The 20,345-nt window shown below is 39.4% G+C and overlaps 3 protein-coding genes across 3 annotated transcripts in view; all 3 read right to left on the bottom strand.

Moving 5' to 3' along the window:
- The window catches only part of LOC131685104 (zinc finger protein 728), a 37,402-nt gene that overhangs the window by 1,947 nt on the left and 15,110 nt on the right, over positions 1 to 20,345 (bottom strand). The gene's annotated exons all lie outside the window — the stretch shown is intronic.
- Positions 4,127 to 7,371, bottom strand: LOC131685108 (zinc finger protein 234-like). The gene is made up of 2 exons (XM_058968561.1): positions 6,070 to 7,371; positions 4,127 to 5,537 (listed from the first exon to the last, which is right to left on the bottom strand). Exons 1-2 carry the CDS (start codon positions 6,102 to 6,104, stop codon positions 4,274 to 4,276), a joined length of 1,299 nt encoding a protein of 432 aa, XP_058824544.1. The 5' UTR covers positions 6,105 to 7,371; the 3' UTR covers positions 4,127 to 4,273.
- Positions 13,356 to 18,912, bottom strand: LOC131685106 (zinc finger protein 665-like). Its single transcript, XM_058968559.1, has 2 exons — positions 18,635 to 18,912; positions 13,356 to 18,181 (listed from the first exon to the last, which is right to left on the bottom strand). Exon 2 carries the CDS (start codon positions 18,172 to 18,174, stop codon positions 16,672 to 16,674), a length of 1,503 nt encoding a protein of 500 aa, XP_058824542.1. The 5' UTR covers positions 18,175 to 18,181; positions 18,635 to 18,912; the 3' UTR covers positions 13,356 to 16,671.

Here is a 20,345-nt window from a genome sequence, read left to right as displayed (position 1 = left end):
CCGCATAACCGAGACCAAGGATCCGAAGCGGCGGCCCCTCGCATGCAAACCTGTGATCCACTCGTTTGCCCGGTTTACTCAAACACAGGGGCTATAAATTAGTTTAAGTCCGACGGAGCGACAACGATGTTGGATAGCACGCGACTTGAAGCGATGTGGCGTAAATGTTTTTTATTATTTAATAACGAAGAATAATCTAATTAATTTTGGTTCAAGTACAATATTAGTACTATTGGTAAACAAACTCATTTAAAGTTATTTAAATATTTAGGTAGTTGCCGTTATGCTCAAACATTTGAGCTACATGCCAGCTGCTTACAACTGCATAACTTCGTATTCCCGGTTTACTCGAACATAGGGATTGATTCCTTCTTTCAAATATGAGCAGTTCTTTGAATCTGTATGCCAAATAACTCTTACACGCACACTTGTGATCACTTCGGCTGCCCGGTTTACTCAAACATAGGGGATGATTCCTTCTTTTGAGCATTTTTTGAATCTGAATTAAAATTGCAATGAATGTACAATTTGACAAAGGGTTTGGTGGATTTTTAGAGTATTAATCCTTTTGTATTGGAATTCGTACGTAAACGTGCGATTCGCCCGATTGCTCGATTTACCAAAACATGAGGCGATTAATCAATCTGGAAGAAAACAATGCGAAATAATCGAATGATAAAAAAAAGTTTGCCTTATGAGATTCGGCCTTTTGGGTTTTCGGCTTTTTGAGTTTTCGCCTTTTAAGTTTTCGGCCATTTGATTTTTCGACCTTTTAGCATTAGGCCTTTTGAATCTTCGCCTTTTAAAATTTCGCCTTATTTTTTCGGCCTTTTGATGTTCATCCTTTTGATGCTAAATCCTTCGACTGGCATAGTCCATTGTCTTAGGTGCCAATGGCTTCATAACTGATTGATGAAAGGGTATTCTTACTTACAAGTGTATTGAGCAATATACAGGAGTGGGGGGGGGGGGGGGTATTTGTGATTACAGGAAGTTAAACTCTTGCCTTTGGGTATAAAGTCAGGTCAGGAAAGGAATGCAGAGCTCGCACCAGAGTGATAACTAATTGTTGGGATCATTCGGGGGATCTGTCGTCTTTGAGATTGAAGGTGAATGTTTCTTCCATTCTTCATGAGCGACATCGACGACCCCAGAAACGTCGTCGCGAGGATGGCACTGATCCAAGCAATATTCTGGTTGTTGGTCGAAAACAAGTCGTTAATAGCACCCATCCTACGTCGTTAATGCGGGTGTATCTTTTCCCGTTTTTAACCCAGCTGGTCGCAAAAAATACTAAAGAAGCACTAAACTGCAATCAGGATATAAAAGTGATCTCGCTGGTGAAGGAAGAAGATTTGACATCAGTACATCAAGGTTCAACTGAGAACACCTCAGTATGTCGGTGAGCTTAGTCAAATTTTTATGCTTAGGAATTGGTATACGTCAATAACATTTTATTGAAAATGGATACGTCACAGGACTCCCTAGAAACATGCAATCTCGTATTGCAATACTATGAGATTTCAACGTGCATCTATGGAGGCAGTCAATGATTGAAAATGACAATCAGTACATCGGACCGAACCTGAACATCTAACCATAACGGTATGGAGTTAAAGAATCTAATGCATTGTTTGAAATTGCGCAACTACCTAACCACAAGACACGACAACACAAACATTCCAACGAATCCCACAGCCAAAAGAATTAAACTAAATCTTGCAGTACTCAAGGAAAATGAGGCGAAAAACGACACTGGACAAAAATTTTAATAATCAGGCAGTCTAGAAATGTCAACCGCACTCACACATAGAAAAAAATATGCCCACCTGTATACGTTTTGGACCATCCTGCTCTCATTCATAACAATTCGATAAATTCGTCGATGGACTGCCAACCGATTTCATCTATCAGCGGCTTTCGACATTCATTTAGATTTCAAGATATTGGCATTCGCGGATAACTTCTTCGCTGGTTTCGTTCCTATCTCGATGGAAGGCAACTCGAAATCAGCTTTAAGGACTATCCATATACCTTTACGTCCAGTATTCCGCAAGGAAGCAATCTTGTCTCAGTAATATTTCTCCTCTATTTTATAGATGTCTGTATCAAACAAGGACTCAGCCTTTTTCTTCATTGGCATGAAGATTTTTCGACTGGTACGTGATTCAACCGATGCCAAATTTCTTCAAATTGAAATCAACACCTTCAATTCGTGATCTAAACAGAATGGTTTTAAACTCGAGCCAATGCGCAATCGTCACGTTCACGCGGAAACATTATCCGACCCAGTTAAATTACAGTTGATTCGAGAATTCGAAGACACTCATCTTGGTTTCAATATTAACGCTCAAACCATATACTTCATACATTGTGAATAAGGCTTTGAGACAGCTGGAGTTCGTCTTCCGGGTAGCAGGGATAGGGACGTATACAGTTTTAAATCACTTTATTGCACTTAAGCATGCTCAGCGCTAGAATATTCACATTCACACTAACCCAGCCCAAACTTGTTCAGTAATTTCTTTTGACGACTTGCTCAGTAAAGTGATATTTTTAAGGAGCTGTCAGCAAATTGTTTAAAAATTTGCAGAATAGTTTTCATTTTTTGGCGATTTTCAGTAATTTTTCGAATAATTTACTGAAACCCGCAATATTTTTCACTGAATTTATCATCTTTTCTGTTTTTTTCGGTACATAAACATTAACCAGTAAAATACTGACTGATTGTTCGGCAAAATTGTACCAACGTTACCGAACCTCGTCAAAAACTTACAAAACAGGTACAGCAAATCATCTGCCAAGTCGCCATTTTCAGAGGAAACTGCTGACTGACCAGTGTTTTTTGACGTTTGGATAGAACGGATTGCGGAGAGTTCGGTACCAAATTGTTTACTGAATTGATTACCAAACGGTTTGCTGTTCAAAACCCCAGCAAAATTTTACTGTACCCAGTAATTTAAATTAAGTGTGTTCCAACTGCCGAACTACAAGAACCGTTGTCAGTTAATACACCTCGAAACTCAGGATGACAGCTCTAGAGCCCAATTCGTTTTGAACTTCCTGTGAATTGTGGCTGTACAATTCTCGAACGCCTGGATCCTCAAGCCCGCTTTCAAGCTCTACATTTCAGAAAAATCAACTGCGGTCATCACAGCGCTTTTACCAGATTTTAGCGAATTTTCAGCAGAGCAGCCACTGAATTTGACTGAGTTGATCAGAGATACGATTGAAACTAAGTTTTTGTCAATCCTTAAATGTTACTAGCTAGGGCGAAGGGTACTGTTGGTTTAGATACAACTAATGACGCTGAATCCCTCTGGGTAAAGACTCGGCATGTCTATCGTTTCTTTATCATTTATCTGTCAGTGTCATTCCAATCGAGTACGAGACCTGTCATTGGCGAATGGATTCGAAGCGATTTCTTTTCGGATTGAGTGCTTTTGGCAGGTCGCGTGCTCGATTGGAAAAACACTGACAGTTAAATGATAAATAAACAATAGATATGGCTAGTCTTTATCCAGAGGGATTAGATACAAAATAAACAAATAAATAGAGTACATGTGTCGCAGACAAACTTATGACTTTTCACTGGACAAATTTTATGCTATGGATTCTAAATGAAACATTTATACAATTCCCATTTATTTTCTTTATAAAATTTACAAATACATGACTATCTTCAATAATTTTTTCATCGGGTCAACTCAAAAATATCGTCAAATGTTAACGATATACTCGCAAGTCAGTCTCATGTTAAGATGGGATGAGTTATAGTACAATCAGACGATAACGATTGGATTGCTCGTTCGTCCGTTTAATCGAATTATTCATTAAAATGTGATAACTAGTGAATTTGCCACACACGTCGCACTTATGCTCCGGTGAATGTGTTTGTGCAAGGTTAACTTACCCCGTTGGGTGAATACTTGACGTCACATTTCACAGTGTCGATGTGGGTAACATCTTGTTTCTCCAGATGATACTTTTGATCCTCGCCAAACACCTCGCCCTCATCCGACTGTTCACTACCGTGAGAAAGTTTGTGTGACGCGAAGAAATCCTGTCGAGTAAATACTTTGCCACATACTTCACATGGATACGTGTGTTTGCGAGTGTGGGTCTTAGTGTGCCGTTGTAGGTATCGCTTCTGAAGCAATGTTTTGTCACATAGCTTATATTTATACAAGCTTTCGCTTTCATGAATTAATTTGTGTGAGATCAAGCTGCCCTGTAAGATGAACGCTTTGCCACATATTTCACATTTATACTGCTACCTCAAAGTGTGAGTAATAACGTGTTTCTTCAAGTGATTTTTACGGAGGAATCCTTCGCCACAAACGTCGCACTTATATAGCCGTTTACTACCGTGAATGAGTGTGTGTGTTTTCAAACTACCTCGCTGGGTGAATCCTTTGCCACATATATCACATTTATACGGCCGTTCACCAGTGTGTATTATAACGTGCTGTTGTAGGTGGCAGTTTTGAAGGAATTCTTTGCCACACATCTCACATTTGTGCGACCGTTCACTATTGTGAATGAGTTTGTGCGTAGCCAGTCTACCACGCTGGTGAAATTCTTTACCACATATATCACAATTATAGCGCCGCTCGCCGGTGTGGGTGGTAATGTGTTCCTGCAGGTTATACTTCTGAATGAATTCTTTGCCACATATCACGCACCGATGAATTCGTTCTCTACTGTGAATTAATTTATGCGTGGACAAGCTACTACGCTGAATGAACGTTAAATCACATATTTCACATTTATACGGCCGTTCTCCAGTGTGTATGATAACGTGTTGCTGCAGGTTATGCTTCAGATGAAATTCTTTGCCACATATTTCACATTTGTACGCCCGTTCGCTAGAATGAATCAAACCGTGTGTCTTCAAATTACATTGCTGTGTGAATCCTTTGCCACAAATAATACATTTATACGGTTGCTCGCCAGTATGGATGGTAACATGACGCTGCAGGTTGCGCTTTTGAAAAAATTGTTTGCCGCATATTTGACATTTATGCGACCCTTCGCTATCATGTATGAACTTATGTGTGGTCATATTGACCCGTTGGGTGAATGTTTTTCCACATATTTCGCATTTATAGGGCCGCTCGCCCGTGTGGATGAGAACATGTTTTTGCAGGTCTCGCTTACGTAAAAATTCTTTGTCACATATTTCACATTTGTGCGGCCGTTCGCCAGTGTGAGTGGTAACGTGACGTTGTAGCTGATGTTTCTGGAGGAACGCTTCACCACAAACCTTGCACTTATGCGGCTGTTCGTTACCGTGAATGCGTTTATGCAAGGTCAAAGAATTCTGCCGGGTGTATACTTTGCCACATATTTCACAATGGAACGTGTGCTCTGCTGTGTGAGTAGTGCCGTGTCGCTGCAGCTGATACTTACTGCGAAATTCTTTGCCACAAACTTCGCAGTGGAAGAGCCGAAGTGGCTTGAAAGGTTGATCTGTGTGATCTTCGAGCTCCGCCTGTGGCTCCGGTAATGGTGAAAGCTTACTGTCCGTATCAACCCTATAAGAAAATGATATTTGTTTATTCGAAACTTAATGCTGGTCTATGCACCAGACCGTTCTGAAAAAAGAACTTTTTTCGAAACACATGAATCCAATGATAGTAGCTAAAAGCATGTACACTAGAGAATTTATAAGTTCAGACATTAATATGTATGGAAAATCGGAGGAAAAAAAATTAACAATTCAATAAATTATTTTGAATCTTTATATTGAACCTCATATTAGGATACACAACACGACACTTATGTTTTCACCAAATTAATTTTTACTGATTTTCTACATTTGTGCTTTATGAGCGAAACGAAATTATTTCCTTGTCCTGATACTAGGTGTAAACCAACAGAATACCGTATTCAATAAAATTACAATTACAATAGATTCGTTGCAGTAATCGCTTCTGTGTCCGTTTACTCTTTTGAGCGCAGTTTTTAAGGATGCTGAAACAATCTTAGTTGTGTATTGCGGAGTATGCTACCATTCGATTCAGTGATGTTCCGGAAAATTATTTTACCGGCCTAGAAAATATTCACCTTTCAAAGCTAGCAGTGTAGACGATATCTGACATGCTTGAGTTGATATTATGGCCAACAATCGCCAGTGTCTGCTAAGACAGAATCTCGCGCTTTACAGCTCCTTGCTGAAACTAAAACCGCATCGATAGAACACGATACAATTTATATTGAGATATCCGACGTTTATCGCTTTAAATCGAGAAGTCGTTAATTTGCATCTAAATTCTTCGTGTTGTAAACTAAGATTATTTTGCACCAAATTTAAAACAACCAGCACGATTGGTTTTGACAGCTAACACCATAGTTGATCCATCTCGGAAACGTTTGATTTTTCGTTTGCTTTCGTTTTCCAATGCTATGTTCCATGTTCGGATTCGCATAATGAAGTTATGACTCCTGTCGTGATTTGCTGGTTGGGTCAGACCCTGTGTGTGTCCAACTAGCGATTTTTTTCGTGGTTTGAGATCGACGGATTGCCCTTCCTATGATCATTCTCAGGGATAGACCGTTCCAACATCAAATTATGGTCTTGTCAAATTTTGGTCTTGTCAAACTGCAAATGACGTGAAAACCCAAGATGGTACCAGATAAGGTATAGGCATACGTAAAGCGAGAGTTTTGGTTTTACGATTGGCAAGATCGACATTGCGTAAATACTGATTCACTTCCCAAAAAGAGGTTAATAAAAACGAAATTAATTAAAACAAATTTTTCTCGAGTTGCAATTGATGAACGGTTATCAAACTTTGACAGTGTAAGTTAACTATGAAGGACTTCCGACTGGTTTTACCCTTTTCTAGAAATTTTCAACAGTTTTCGATATAAACAAGGGGTGCATTTTGCCCCGGGGGTGCGTTTTACCCCATCTTCCCCTATTTTGCGCGTACTCAACATCTCGCCTCGGTAACTTTGGACCCCGTTTTTTGGTTACTTCACCCCAAAAAGAGAATATAGGGTAAGCGGTTTCGCATGTCCCGTGTAATAGTCGTTGACATATTTGTAAAAGGTATTATTTATTGCTATTTAACCGTGATAATTAGGTTCGGTCCAGCTGATGTCAGGTACCAAATACTTGCTAGACAGCGTCCTCCTGGTAAGAATCGGTTGTGTCCCTGGAGCCGAAATACTAGCTAGAACCAGCCAGAATTCCGGCTCATTTCCAGCTAAAATATGCTGGGTATTTGTAGGGGAGTAAAAGAAATTTGCGAAGACGAATTGACAAACATTTTAAAATCCACTCCGCATGGCGCGATTGACAATGTAACTAGACAACACCACAGCAGTCTGCTACCGATAAAAAAGTGGAATGGCGTATACCCAGTCACCGTGGCAAGCAGAAAGTTAGCAAAAATTGAGCAAAGCGAAATTGATGCTGGCAGAGTTTCTGCGAGCATTTTGTGCGAGAATTCTGGCAAAGAAATCGCTCAAATGAACAACCGTTTCTGACAGAAGCGGTTAAACCAACCGATGCTGCTCAGGCATGGGAAAAATCATTTCACGAAACGATCAATTTGAAATCATCCACCAACATGCTCTTACTGTGAAACCCGATCTCGGCAACCTTTCTTGTGCAGAGTTACGCGTTCATGCGAAAGCGAGAAGCAAAACACAAAACTGAAAAAAGTGACAGCGTCCGGCTATGATTCATTCTCTATCGCATACGTAGTGTTTTGAATGAAAGCAAAAAGGATCGCAAATGAATGCATTCTTTCATTCACAAAGATTCATTTCAAAACATTCACCGGATCGTTCTAATAAAAAACTTGTCGTTCTTATTTATAGACCTATGAAATTTTCACCAAGTGATCTCTTATTGTTGAGTAAGTAGTTTGCAATGTGCTGGTGAAAATGTAAACATTTTTTGGAATGAAACGACGCTGTACTCAAAAAAAGATCCTGTTGCAAGTTATCCAGGAAGAGGACAGAAAATTCTACTTCAAAGCAGATGAGAATTGCTAATATAAGCAAGCACCGCTGATGCTCGAAACTTTCAAAAGGAACATTTTAAAATGCACCCTGCTGTCTACGCAGTAATGAATTTACCTGCACCGCCATACCAGAAAACCGAACCGCGGAGCCGTAACATGGATTGTTTGAAAAATACGAAATTATTAATTGAACAATTTTCATGTATGCCATGTACAAGCATGCATTTGCCCGGAAATAACTTCTTAAAACGATTCCGTGCATATCATAATATCAATTTCAAGTGGATTCTAGTGCAATCTACTTCTCAACATTGATTATAGTGTACATTTGCACTATAAAGTTGACCTAACCAAACCAGAGAATACAATGTCACATTCATTTGTGAACTAAAAGTTGATTCACTTGTGAATGTTTACAGTACAATCTTCCGATTCAATCCGCGAATGAAGAACACGATCTTCTTCATTCAACATAGTACGTGTCATTCTTTTACCTGGCTCACAGCTTCGAAAGTTTCTCTCTACCTACGTTCAGTTGTGTTCTTTTGGAGAGTTTTAGTCGGATCGTGAATGAACGGCTGGCTGCTGTCAAAGCAATGAACGGATTCGCCAAGAATCATGCGAATGAATGATAATTCCCATCCCTGATGCTGCTCACTTTTATCCAGAATCCAGCCAGGAATGTGCGGCCAAGATCTCTGTAACTTTCTGCCACATCTTTGTCAGATGTTTTACTCGATTCGTTTTAATTAATTTCGTTTTTATTAACCTCTTTTTGGGAAGTGAATCAGTATTTACGCAATGTCGATCTTGCCAATCGTAAAACCAAAACTCTCGCTTTACGTATGCCTATACCTTATCTGGTACCATCTTGGGTTTTCACGTCATTTGCAGTTTGACAAGCCCAAAATTTTTGGAATATAGAAACTAGGGCTTTCAGCCTCTCAAAGCGTTTGCAACCAAAAATATTATTGTACACACATGCATACACCTTATGCAGAAAATCTTGAATCTGTTTTGCGTTTGTCAAATCTGCAGCTCTTCTTATTCTTATTCGAACACGCTCTTTTTCCCTTTGGGGCAGACCCTCGTTTCAGATAGTTGGCTCGGGGGACTGTTGTCTCATATACCCAGTCATCAAATTTTCTGGCAGAAACCGCTCTGCTAGATTTCTGTCAGTCTTGGTTTGGCAGCCCTGTCAGATTTTTGCGCCTACCCACTGAGACGTCCAAAAATTGTTTCAAAATCGTTCAACACGGGTCCAACGATGGACGTTCGTTGAACGGTTATTTGGACGTTGTCCAAATTGGTCCAACGAACGTCCTTCATTGGACGGTTTTGAAACCAACCGTTCTTAGAGGGTATCCTGTCGGGTTAGTTGAGCTAGGACGAACTCGGTTTCGCTCGCGTTTTCTGGCAAATTCTGACAGCAAAACCCTGGCATAACTCGGACATAAAGCCAGTGTGGCCAGACCTACCGATTTATCGATAGTCCTACCGATTTTGGTCTTCCCTACCGATTCACAGACGACCATGGCAAAACTACCGATATTTTGTTATTCCTACCGAAAACTACCGATTTTTATTGATTTTGGACACATCCTACTCAACATTCATTTTTTGGGTTGGATTTGGTCAGAGATCTGTGTTGTCAGTATTTTACAATTCTATGTCAATACTACGTTTTTGGGACAACAACCCGGCCTACCGATAAACTTTTAGTGACCCTATCGATATTAAGGAATTATATCTGGCCACCCTGTAAACAGCTCCTGCCCAGTAAAATTCAGCCGGAAATGAACTGGAATTCTGGCTGGTTCCAGTTTAGCCACGGGCTCCAGTGACACAACCGATTCTAACTAGAATCGGTTGTGTCACTGGAGCTGGAATACGAACTGGAACCAGCCAGAATTTCGGTTCATTTCCGGCTGAGCTTAACTGGGTGGCAATTCCTACCTGGTAGAATTTAGCACGAATCGAGTAAAACATCTGACAAAGATGTGGCAGAAAGTTACAGAGATCTTGGCCGCACATTCCTGGCTGGATTCTGGATAAAAGTGAGCAGCATCGGTTGGTTTAACCGCTTCTGTCAGAAACGGTTGTTCATTTGAGCGATTTCTTTGCCAGAATTCTCGCACAAAATGCTCGCAGAAACTCTGCCAGCATCAATTTCGCTTTGCTCAATTTTTGCTAACTTTCTGCTTGCCACGGTGACTGGGTATACGCCATTCCACTTTTTTATCGGTAGCAGACTGCTGTGGTGTTGTCTAGTTACATTGTCAATCGCGCCATGCGGAGTGAATTTTAAAATGTTTGTCAATTCGTCTTCGCAAATTTCTTTTACTCCCCCACAAATACCCAGCATATTTTAGCTGGAAATGAGCCGGAATTCTGGCTGGTTCTAGCTAGTATTTTGGCTCCAGGGACACAACCGATTCTAACCAGGAGGACGCTGTCTAGCAAGTATTTGGTTCCTGACATCAGCTGGACCGGACCTAATTATCACGGTTAAATAGCAATAAATAATACCTTTTACAAATATGTCAACGACTATTACACGAGACATGCGAAACCGCTTACCCTATATTCTCTTTTTGGGGTGAAGTAACCAAAAAACGGGGTCCAAAGTTACCGAGGCGAGATGTTGGGTACGCGTCAAATAGGGGAAGATGGGGTAAAACGCACCCCCGGGGAAAAATGCACCCCTTGTTTATATCGAAAATTGTTGAAAATTTCTAGAAAAGGGTAAAACCAGTCGGAAGTCCTTCATAGTTAACTTACACTGTCAAAGTTTGATAACCGTTCATAAATTGCAACTCGAGAAATAAACATAAAACAATAACGTGCTTTTCTCGTGTAATTATTGTGGCTCGTGCAACAAGGATTTTCAGTTCTTATAAATGCTGTTTTACTATTATATCAGTGCATTCCTGTTCTATTTATACCGTTGCTCATTATTCAGTGGAACTATATATGAAAAATCTACTAAATAGTTCACTTTTTGCTAAATTCATATCTCTGCTCCATGGGGGGCAAAATGCCCTCTTCTTTAATTTTGCTGATTTTTTAATCGAAAACAGAAAAATCGTTCTGAAAACATGCTAATTGCATAACCTTCGGCTATTTAATGGCACACTTTTGTGATATCCCGTTAGAAAACAAAACTACTTTCTTGTTCACCGAGCATTCTGCCCCGCTGTTGCGGTGCATCCTGCCCCGTTGTTGTAGTGCATTATGCCCCGTTGTTCTGATGCATTTTGCCCCGCACAGGTGCGTTTTGCCCCGCTTATTTGAAAAAAATATTTTCAATGATTTTGAAAAATTGAATATTTTTCATGTTTCTGAATACTTTGCAAAGCGTTATGAATGTGATTATAGAGGAAAATGTTGGCTAGACGATATCATTAATTAAATTCTTCCAATTGATGTTCTATAGCTGAGTTATGATCATATTTGCTTAGGGGGTGCGTTTTACCCCATCTTCCCCTATATGTGATTTGACAACCGCAGCATACCCCTGATTCTAACCGACTAGAATTGGTTGTGCTTGCGTCTCTGGAGTCGGAATACTAGCTAAAACTAGCCAGCATTCCGGCTAAACTTTACTGGATAAGGGTGTTCATTTTGCGATAATAGTCCCAGTTCAAGTGGTTTCATCTGGGGCATCTCCCATATATTATGCATTCCAGTAGCATATATTTGGTGGTGTTTTGTTGTTTACCCCGCATAAATAAAAACTATCTGGAATGCTCCATATCATACAAAAATCATAAGTGCTATGGCAACCACATATGTTAAGGTCTATTTATGATATTACGAATGTTAAGACTTGATAAAAGATGTTAGCGAGAAACACGATTAGTCCAAATTTAATTTTTAGCGTACAGGTTTTGTTCTTGGACCAAAGCTAAAGCCTCATATCTTTATGCAACAGGTGAAATAAACCCACAAGGCTGTTACTAATGTTTTACTCAAGCAAAGGTCGGTTAAATCAATTCACATTTCATCTAAAGCAACAATTCTAAAACATCAACTGAACACTAGCAAAGATATTGTTTATTAGCGCATTCAGCAAAATGACCCGGAGCTTATACCTTTCCTCAAGTCGATCAGTGTGAATTGCTTTTTCGTATACATCAGATATACATACCATATGCAGTATGGTTCGTTATTATTCAGCATGGGCATTGGTAATCATCAATAGTTTATTAGCAATGTAGCATGTCGATTTATCCTCTTTTTAACCTTTGTGAAGGCAAGCTAAAATCCTAACACCAAAAGGCAAGCCGGGCCTCTAAAGCCCGGTAATATTTTATAATCTCTCACAGTAATAGCATGAAAAATCCAAAGCATTTTGACCAATTTCATTCAGAAATACAAACTTTTCGAGTGCTTGAATGATTTCTCTATTCGAATTTATTGGACAATGTAGAATACTCTCCCTTGGGATTAGCTAGAGTAAGAATTATGGATGAAGCAAAAACCTTAAATATGTCTATACTTTTCGAATGTGTCGAGCAATATCTTGCTTCATCACAGGCTAAAAATGGAGAACTGTGTCCTTGGAAAATGTTTGTTCACTCCATTTTCTGGCAAGAAAAAATTGAATATTATGACAATTTACAATTTTGACAGTTTTTGCTCTGGAGCCAAAAAATTGCCGAGCTAAACTTTGCTCTTCAAAACGCATGTCTCAAACTTCTGTACTGCCCTTGATCGTATATGTGTCCCGTTTTATATAAGACTTTCTATCTTTATACGACTGATTTGCGGTCATAGGCGGTGTAACTTTGTCAAATCAGAATTCGCTTAGATGACAGCTTCATGTGCTAGTATATTGACATTATATTACGCAAGCTTTGAATCCACAGCTTGCTTCGACGCTATGTAATAAAACGGTATGGCAAAAACTGTTGTTCTACCATACAGACCTCAAAAATGGCAACTGTGTTCTTGAATGAGATTTTTCATATTTCATTATAAAAAGCTACACCACCTAAAGTTTTGAGGTATGCAGAGTAACTGTGGGAGTTTCAATTGAATTTTGGTTTTTCGTTTCCGATTTTCCATATATTTTACCATAGAAACTACAAAACTCCTGTGAGTGAGCTAGAGCTATAGGGAAAAGCTCATAAGTGGAATATGGTTTGTAGAGCCAGTTAATACTTGATTTAGCAGTATTCCGAAAAAAGTAAAAAAAAAGGTTGGCGGTCTAGTATGTGTGCACAGTTATGGGTGCATTAGAAGGCGGTTACGTGAGAAAAATTACATGAAGCAAATAAATGGTAAATGTGTTTTAACTTAATCGAAGATAAGTTCGTCAAAGCTTAGAAAAAAATATTTGTAAAAACTGAAAAGAATAAAAACTGATGGGAAACTATCGGCAGCGGTGGATAGCCGCTGGAGGCACAGCCACCACCTTCCACAATGTAGCAAACCCGCCACGACTGTAAGCGCAGTGACAATAGTCTAATAAAAATGTATCCCGGCATTCGAAAGGCAAACAGAGATGAACAGCAGCAATCATCATTGATTGATGCTAATCGTCGACAGGTTTTCAGTGGTGATCTTGTGTGGCTTTTCTTTTGTCGGTTGTCACGGTAAAGATGGTGAACTCGGGTGATTGGTAGTTATACTGCCTGAGCTCGACCCTCATCAGCAGAAGACAAAAGTTAAGCCCGTAAGATATTAAGCCTATTCTAATGACCCTGCCACTTCTAGTTTTCCGATCGGTATACTTCATATCCTTGCTCTCACTTAAATACTATGGCTCTAATTTTCATAACTTCCCCTACCCAGTAATCTCTAGCTAATTGAATGTCGTTAAAATGTAAAAATGAAAATGTGACTAACATAGTCGAAATAAAAAAAGAAAAAAAAACAACTAAATAAATATCCTCACATCAAACTGCACGGGAGACAGCAAATAAACCGAACAGCTTATGCACAATTCTAGAGAGTGCGTTCAGTGTTGTTTTTGTTAATAACCGCAACAACCAATCTATGGCAGATGCGGTGTGAGTATATTCTCATGTAACAAAATTATTTTGCTGTGAGTATCTAGTATCTAGTCCAGTGGACACGTTCATAAAAATCCTTGAAAAACGAAAAAACAAACGCTCACTTCGAAACAAGGAATATATAAATTCCATCAACTGCTGGATTTGTCGTTAGCATCTGTCGATAGGCTTTGAGGGTAGACATCAACATGCCCCTCCATAGCTCTATTCACTTCCAAAGTCTGGCGGCGACTGAGTTAGCTAAGGGGGCAAACAGTGATAATAAATATCTCAAGTCTGAGCGCATTCCACTGGACCTAAAAATAGATAACGAGAGAGATTTGGCACGATCGATGAGAGGGAGAGGTGACGATCTGCTTATAGGAGACATTGGGGGTCGATGGGTCACTTAGAAGGTATTGGAGGGTTACGGCAAGGTGATGGTCTATCGTGCTGCTGTTCAACGTTGTGTTAGAGGGTGTGATAAGGAGAGCGGGGATAGACACGAGTGGCACGATCTTCAGGAAGTCCGTCCAGCTTCTTGGCTTCACCGACGACATTGACATAATGGTACGGAACTTTGAGGCGATGTCGGAAACGTACATCAGACTGAAAGCTGAAGCCAGCAGGATTAGACTTGCCATCAACGTTTCGAAGACAAAATACATGAGAGGAACAGGTTCTAGAGACGACAATGTGAACCTCCCATCCCGAGTTCGGATTAACGGTGACGAATTCAAGATGGTCGACGAATTCGTCTATTTGGGCTTACTGGTAACCGCCGACAATGATACCAGCAGAGAAATTCAGAGACGGATCTTGACGGGAAATCGTACCTACTCCGGAGGACGCTCCGGTCGAACAAAATTCGCCGCCGCACAAAGTTGATTATCTACAAGACGCTGATTAGACCGGTGTTCCTCTACGACCACGAGACCTGGACTATGCTCGTGGAGGACCAACGCGCTCTTGGAGTTTTCGAACGAACGGTGTTGCGTAATATCTATGGTGTCGTGCAGATGGAAGACGGAACGTGACGCAGGCGAATGAACCATAAATTGCATCAGCTGTTGGAAGAACCATCCATCGCGCATACCGCAAAAATAGGACGTTTGCGGTGGGCTGGACACGTCGTTAGAATGTCGGACAATGACCTGGTGAAGATGGTTCTTGAGGGCGACCCTACAGGAACAAGAAGACGGGGCGCACAGCGAGCACGGTGGATCGACCAGATAGAGGACGACCTGCGGACCCTTCGAAGACTGCGAGGCTGGCGACAAGCAGCAATGGACCGAGTAGAGTGGAGACGGCTTCTGCATACAGCAAGAGACAACAAGGCTCTAGCCTGAACGGTAAGGTAAGTAAGGGTAATGAGCTTATTGGCATACATGTTTTATATTTCGGTTATATGTGATACGTTTTTTATCATCGCCTCTGTAGTTTTTTTTTCTAAAGCACTGTTCAGCAGCGTAGTATTATATATGGGAGTATATTGGAACGGAAACAGTCACATTTCCAGCGGAATTTTTTGATTTATTATTTCGAACACATTTGTTTCGTACTGCATAAAACCGAAAAGTTTAAAACAAGAACTTACTGTCCCAGCAGCAGTTTAAGTAGGTGTTCTTTTTAAATTAAAGTTCATGCCGTGTCTGTTTAAATAAGACAACGAATAGAACGGTTGTGTATACTAATTCAAATTTTAAAATGAATCTTTAAATTATGAAACAAACCGCTGTACTGGGGATGTAAGTGTATCAGTTCTAGTTCCACAATAAAACACCTATATAATATAAAACGCTGCAGAACATGCAGTTCATTGTGTTAATTTCAAACTGGAACCGGTTTAACAATACTATGTTTACACTACACTACACGTTATAATAATTAGCAACAAGAAAAATGCCACCAAGATATCAAAAACCCGTTTTCACTGGTAGTGCGAACGTTGTATAACACTGCAATTCATCAAATAATTTCATTTGTTAGGCCATTAATCGATTACTTAATCTAAAGTTTGTGTACCTAAGTTCATTAGCACATTATTGAAAATTTAATTGGAAAATGAAATTTCATATTTCGTGGAGAAACTGTATATTTCCGTTGGCGAGCGTGGGCTTCCTCATAATAGTTCTTGATTAATTGAAATAATAGATTACCTTCAAATGACCTTCAACAAATTATGTTTTAATGGGGAGGGTGTATAGTAAATTGTAACATATGGGAAGTTGGCTAGAACGTAAGTCGATAGTTGTAGACAAAATTCATTTACCCGCTCTTGAAAAAAAGCTACATTTTTAATGTCACCGTGGTCGTGTCCTGTACACAACCCTTTATTTTAGTTTGTTTTTTAACCACATGACTGAAAAAATTCTCATTTTTTATTGAACACCTGCTACGTCCAGTATTCCGCAAGGAAGCAATCTCGTCCCAGTAATATTTCTCCTCTATTTTATTGGCGTCAGTATTAAACAACAGCCTTTCGTTCACTGACATGAAGATTTTTCGACTGATGCATTATTCAACCGATGCTAAATTTCTTCAAAGTGAACTCAACACCTTCAGTGCCTTCAGTACGCGATCTAAACAGAATGGTTCTAAACCCGAGCAAACTCGCAACCGTCACGATCGTGCGGAAACGTGATCCGATCAATTTCAGTTACCGTTTGTTCGACTGAACCATTCCAATACACTCATCCGTGTTCCTCTAGATGATACTTTTGAACGAAATCCTCGCCGAACACCTCGCCCTCATGCGACTGTTCACTACTGTGAGAGAGTTTGTGTGACGTCAAGAAATCCTGTCGAGCGAATACTTTGCCACATACTTCACATGGATACGTGTGTTTGCGAGTGTGGGTCTTAATGTGACGTTGTAGGTATCGCTTCCGAAGGAATGCTTTATCACATTGCTTACATTCATACAATATTTCGCTATCATGAATTGATTTGTGTGAGGTTAAGTTACTAGTATGAGTGATAACGTGTTGCTTCAAGAGATATTTGCGGAGGAATTCTTCGCCACAAACGTCGCACTTATGATACCGTTTACTACCGTGAATGAGTGTGTGTGTTTTCAAACTACTTCGCTGGGTGAATCCTTTGTTACATATATCACATATATACGGCCGTTCACCAGTGTGTATTATAACGTGCTGTTGTAGGTGGCTGTTTTGAAGGAATCCTTTGCCACAGATCTCACATTTGTGCGACCGTTCAGTATTGTGAATGAGTTTGTGCCTAGCCAATTTACCACGCTGGTTAAATTCTTTACCACATATATCACAATTATAGCGCTGCTTGCCAGTGTGGGTGATAATGTGTTCCTGCAGGGTATGCTTCTGCGTTTGTTCTATACTGTGAATTAATTTGTGCGTGGATAAGCTACTACGCTGAATGAACGCCAAATCACATATTTCACATTTATACGGCCGTTCTCCAGTGTGTATGATAACGTGTTGCTGCAGGTTACGCTTCAGATAAAATTCTTTGCCACATATTTCACATTTATACGCCCGTTCGCCAAAGTGGAACAAACAGTGTGTCTTCAAATAACATTGCTGTGTGAACCCCTTGCCACAAATCACACATTTATATGGTCGCGCGCCAGTATGGATCATAACATGTTGCTGCAGGTTGCGCTTTTGGAAAAAAATTTTACCACATATTTCACATTTATGCGACCCTTCACTATTATGCATGAACATATGTCTGGTCAAATTAAATCGTTGGATGAATGTTTTTCCACATATTTCGCATTTATAGGGCCGCTCGCCGGTGTGCATGAGAACGTGTGTTTGCAGGTCTCGCCTATGAAAAAATCCTTTGTCACATATTTCACATTTATGCGGATGCTCGCCAGTGTGGGTGGTAACATGACGTTGTAGCTTTTGTTTCTGAAAGAACGCTTCACCACAAACCTCGCACTTATACGGCTGCTCGTTACCGTGAATGAGTTTATGCGAGGTCAAATAATCCTGCCGGGTGTATAATTTACCACATATATCACAAAGGAACTTGCGCTCTGCTGTGTGAGTAGTAGCGTGTTGCTGCAGGTGATACTTCCTGCGAAATTCTTTGCCACAAACATCACAGCGGAACAACCGTTTTCCACTGTTGGGTTGCTTGACCTGTTTATCTGTATGATCCTCGAGCTCCTCCTGTGACTCCGGCAAAGGTGAGAGTTTACTGTCCATACCAACCCTATAAGAAAATGATAAACTTGTGCTTATTCGAAACTTAATACTGATCTAAGCACAAGACCGTTTTAAAAGACGCGTTTTTCGAAACACATGAATTCGATGGTAGTGGCTAAAAGCTTGTGCACTCGAGAATTTTGAAGTTTGTACATTAATATGTATAGAAAATCGGAGAAAAAAATTAGCAATTCTTTAAATTATTTTGAATCCTCATACTGAACCTCATATTCGGATGCACAACATTTGTTTTTACTAAAATAATTTTTCTTTAACAGATTTTCTACAATAAATTGTGTTTTATGAACAAAACGAAAAGAGGCAATAGACTCGTTGCAGTAATCGTTTCTGCCTCTGTTTTCTCTTGTGAGCGCAGTTTCTAAGATTGCTGGAACAATCCTAGTATTTGGCATGTGTTGCGGACCATTCGATTCAGCGATATTCCGGAAAATGATTTTACCTTGCCTTTTAGCTAGCGGTTTAGACAATTTCCGATATACTTGTGTTGATATTATGGCCATTAATCGCCTGTCTGTTGGGACATTAGAAGCCCGCGCTTTACAATTTCTTGCTGAAGCTAAAACCGTCTCGATAGAACACGATAAAATTCATACTGAGATATCCGACGTTTATCGCTTTAAGTCGAGAAGCCGTATAATTGCCACTTAATTCTTTGTGTAAACTAAGATTGTTTTGCACTCAAAAACAACTAGCATGGTTGCTATAAAAAAAACGCTGAATCTTTTTTTGGGTCTTGACAGCTAAGACCATAGTTGATCTATCTCGCAAACGTTTGATTTTTCATTTGCTTTTGTTTTCCAATGCTACACTGAAACGAGTACCATGGTAAAAACTACTATATTAGAGGTTTAAATTAAAAAGGCTGTACCAGTGAATTTTGGTAGACAATATATAATACTTGACTTGAATATCATTCCTATTTATATGTACTATGTCCTTTTCGACATAGAGACAAGGTATTTTTTACTATTTCGTGGTAGATTAATGGTAACCTTTACTATACCTCCAACTACAATCTAATTGTCGTAATTACCATATACATGGTTGCTTTGAGAATTTCTAACTACTTTATATTACCATTGTTGTTTACCATGTCATAGTAATAGTAGTATAGTATAGGCATACTAGAAATAAGGCATTTCTTTTAATTAAAGTAGCAAGGGGTTTTCCAAATTAATTTTCTTAATATATTCGTCAGCATTATCCTGAAAAATTTTCTAGCCCGCCTATAAACTTCTAATTTTCTGCGGAATATTCCAATTTCCATTGATGATCATCACATATTTTTCATCGGAGTCTACAAGATAGAAAATGGAATAATACAAATTTAGAAATACTATTTGTTGCCATCATTAATTGTTATTTTTCTTACCGATGGTAGATTGTGGGTCAAAAACAAAGTAAACAATTTCACTTGATTCGCCTTCATTTCACTATAACTTGGAAAACAGAATAAGGAAGCTAAAAAACTTGTACTTATTATTTTGTATGCACGCGGGAATGGTTTTTTCAGCATGGCGTACAGTTATTGTACAAATACTATGAAGCCTCAGAAAATAACCATTTTTGTGGTATTTTCAAAAGTACACCATGTTCAGTTGCAAAACAATGGTAAATCCTTTCATTGTTACCATGTTTGTGGTAAGTTGAAAGAGCTACAGCAAATCGAGCCCAAAAGCATAGTATAATCAACGATAATCGTTGGTATAATTAAAAATTTTAGTATTATCTTCAACCATGGAATCAAGATTAAATCAAATACGCAAAATAGTAAAAATTACTACGGACGTTTCTTCGAACCAAATTGTGGTTCCAAACATTTTATGGTAGTTTATGATTAATTTACTGTAAATATTACTATTTCTTGAAAATGGTACTTTCTACTATACCTGTATAGTTAGAACTACCATGTATTTCTTTTCAGTGTATGTTCCAATAAATTAGTTTTTAGCATTGAGGATTCTCATCAGTAACAAGCGTTGTCTTGGTGCCAATTAGATGATACATCTAAACTAACACCAAAATTAGCACTAGTTAGACGCTCAATTCTAAATCCAAAAAGTCATACGTTTTACATGAACTAAGCAACTGGCATGTTCCGAGTGATGTCTCGCAAAGAAGCTCTGGTTTGCTGATGAGAATGCGTCTAA

This window comes from Topomyia yanbarensis, chromosome 2 (genome assembly GCF_030247195.1).
Source record: "Topomyia yanbarensis strain Yona2022 chromosome 2, ASM3024719v1, whole genome shotgun sequence".
NCBI lineage: Eukaryota > Metazoa > Arthropoda > Insecta > Diptera > Culicidae > Topomyia > Topomyia yanbarensis.
Note: the sequence above shows the minus strand (reverse complement) of the source record. Positions and strands in the feature narration are given on the sequence as shown.

Coding starts and splice junctions, on each gene's coding strand:
- LOC131685108 (XM_058968561.1), bottom strand. CDS start 6,104: ATGTCAGATATCGTCTACACTGCTAGCTTTGAAAG. Junction 5,538..6,069: donor TACACTGCTAGCTTTGAAAG/GTGAATATTTTC, acceptor ATTTTCTTATAG/GGTTGATACGGACAGTAAGC.
- LOC131685106 (XM_058968559.1), bottom strand. CDS start 18,174: ATGGACAGTAAACTCTCACCTTTGCCGGAGTCACAGGAGGAGCTCGAG.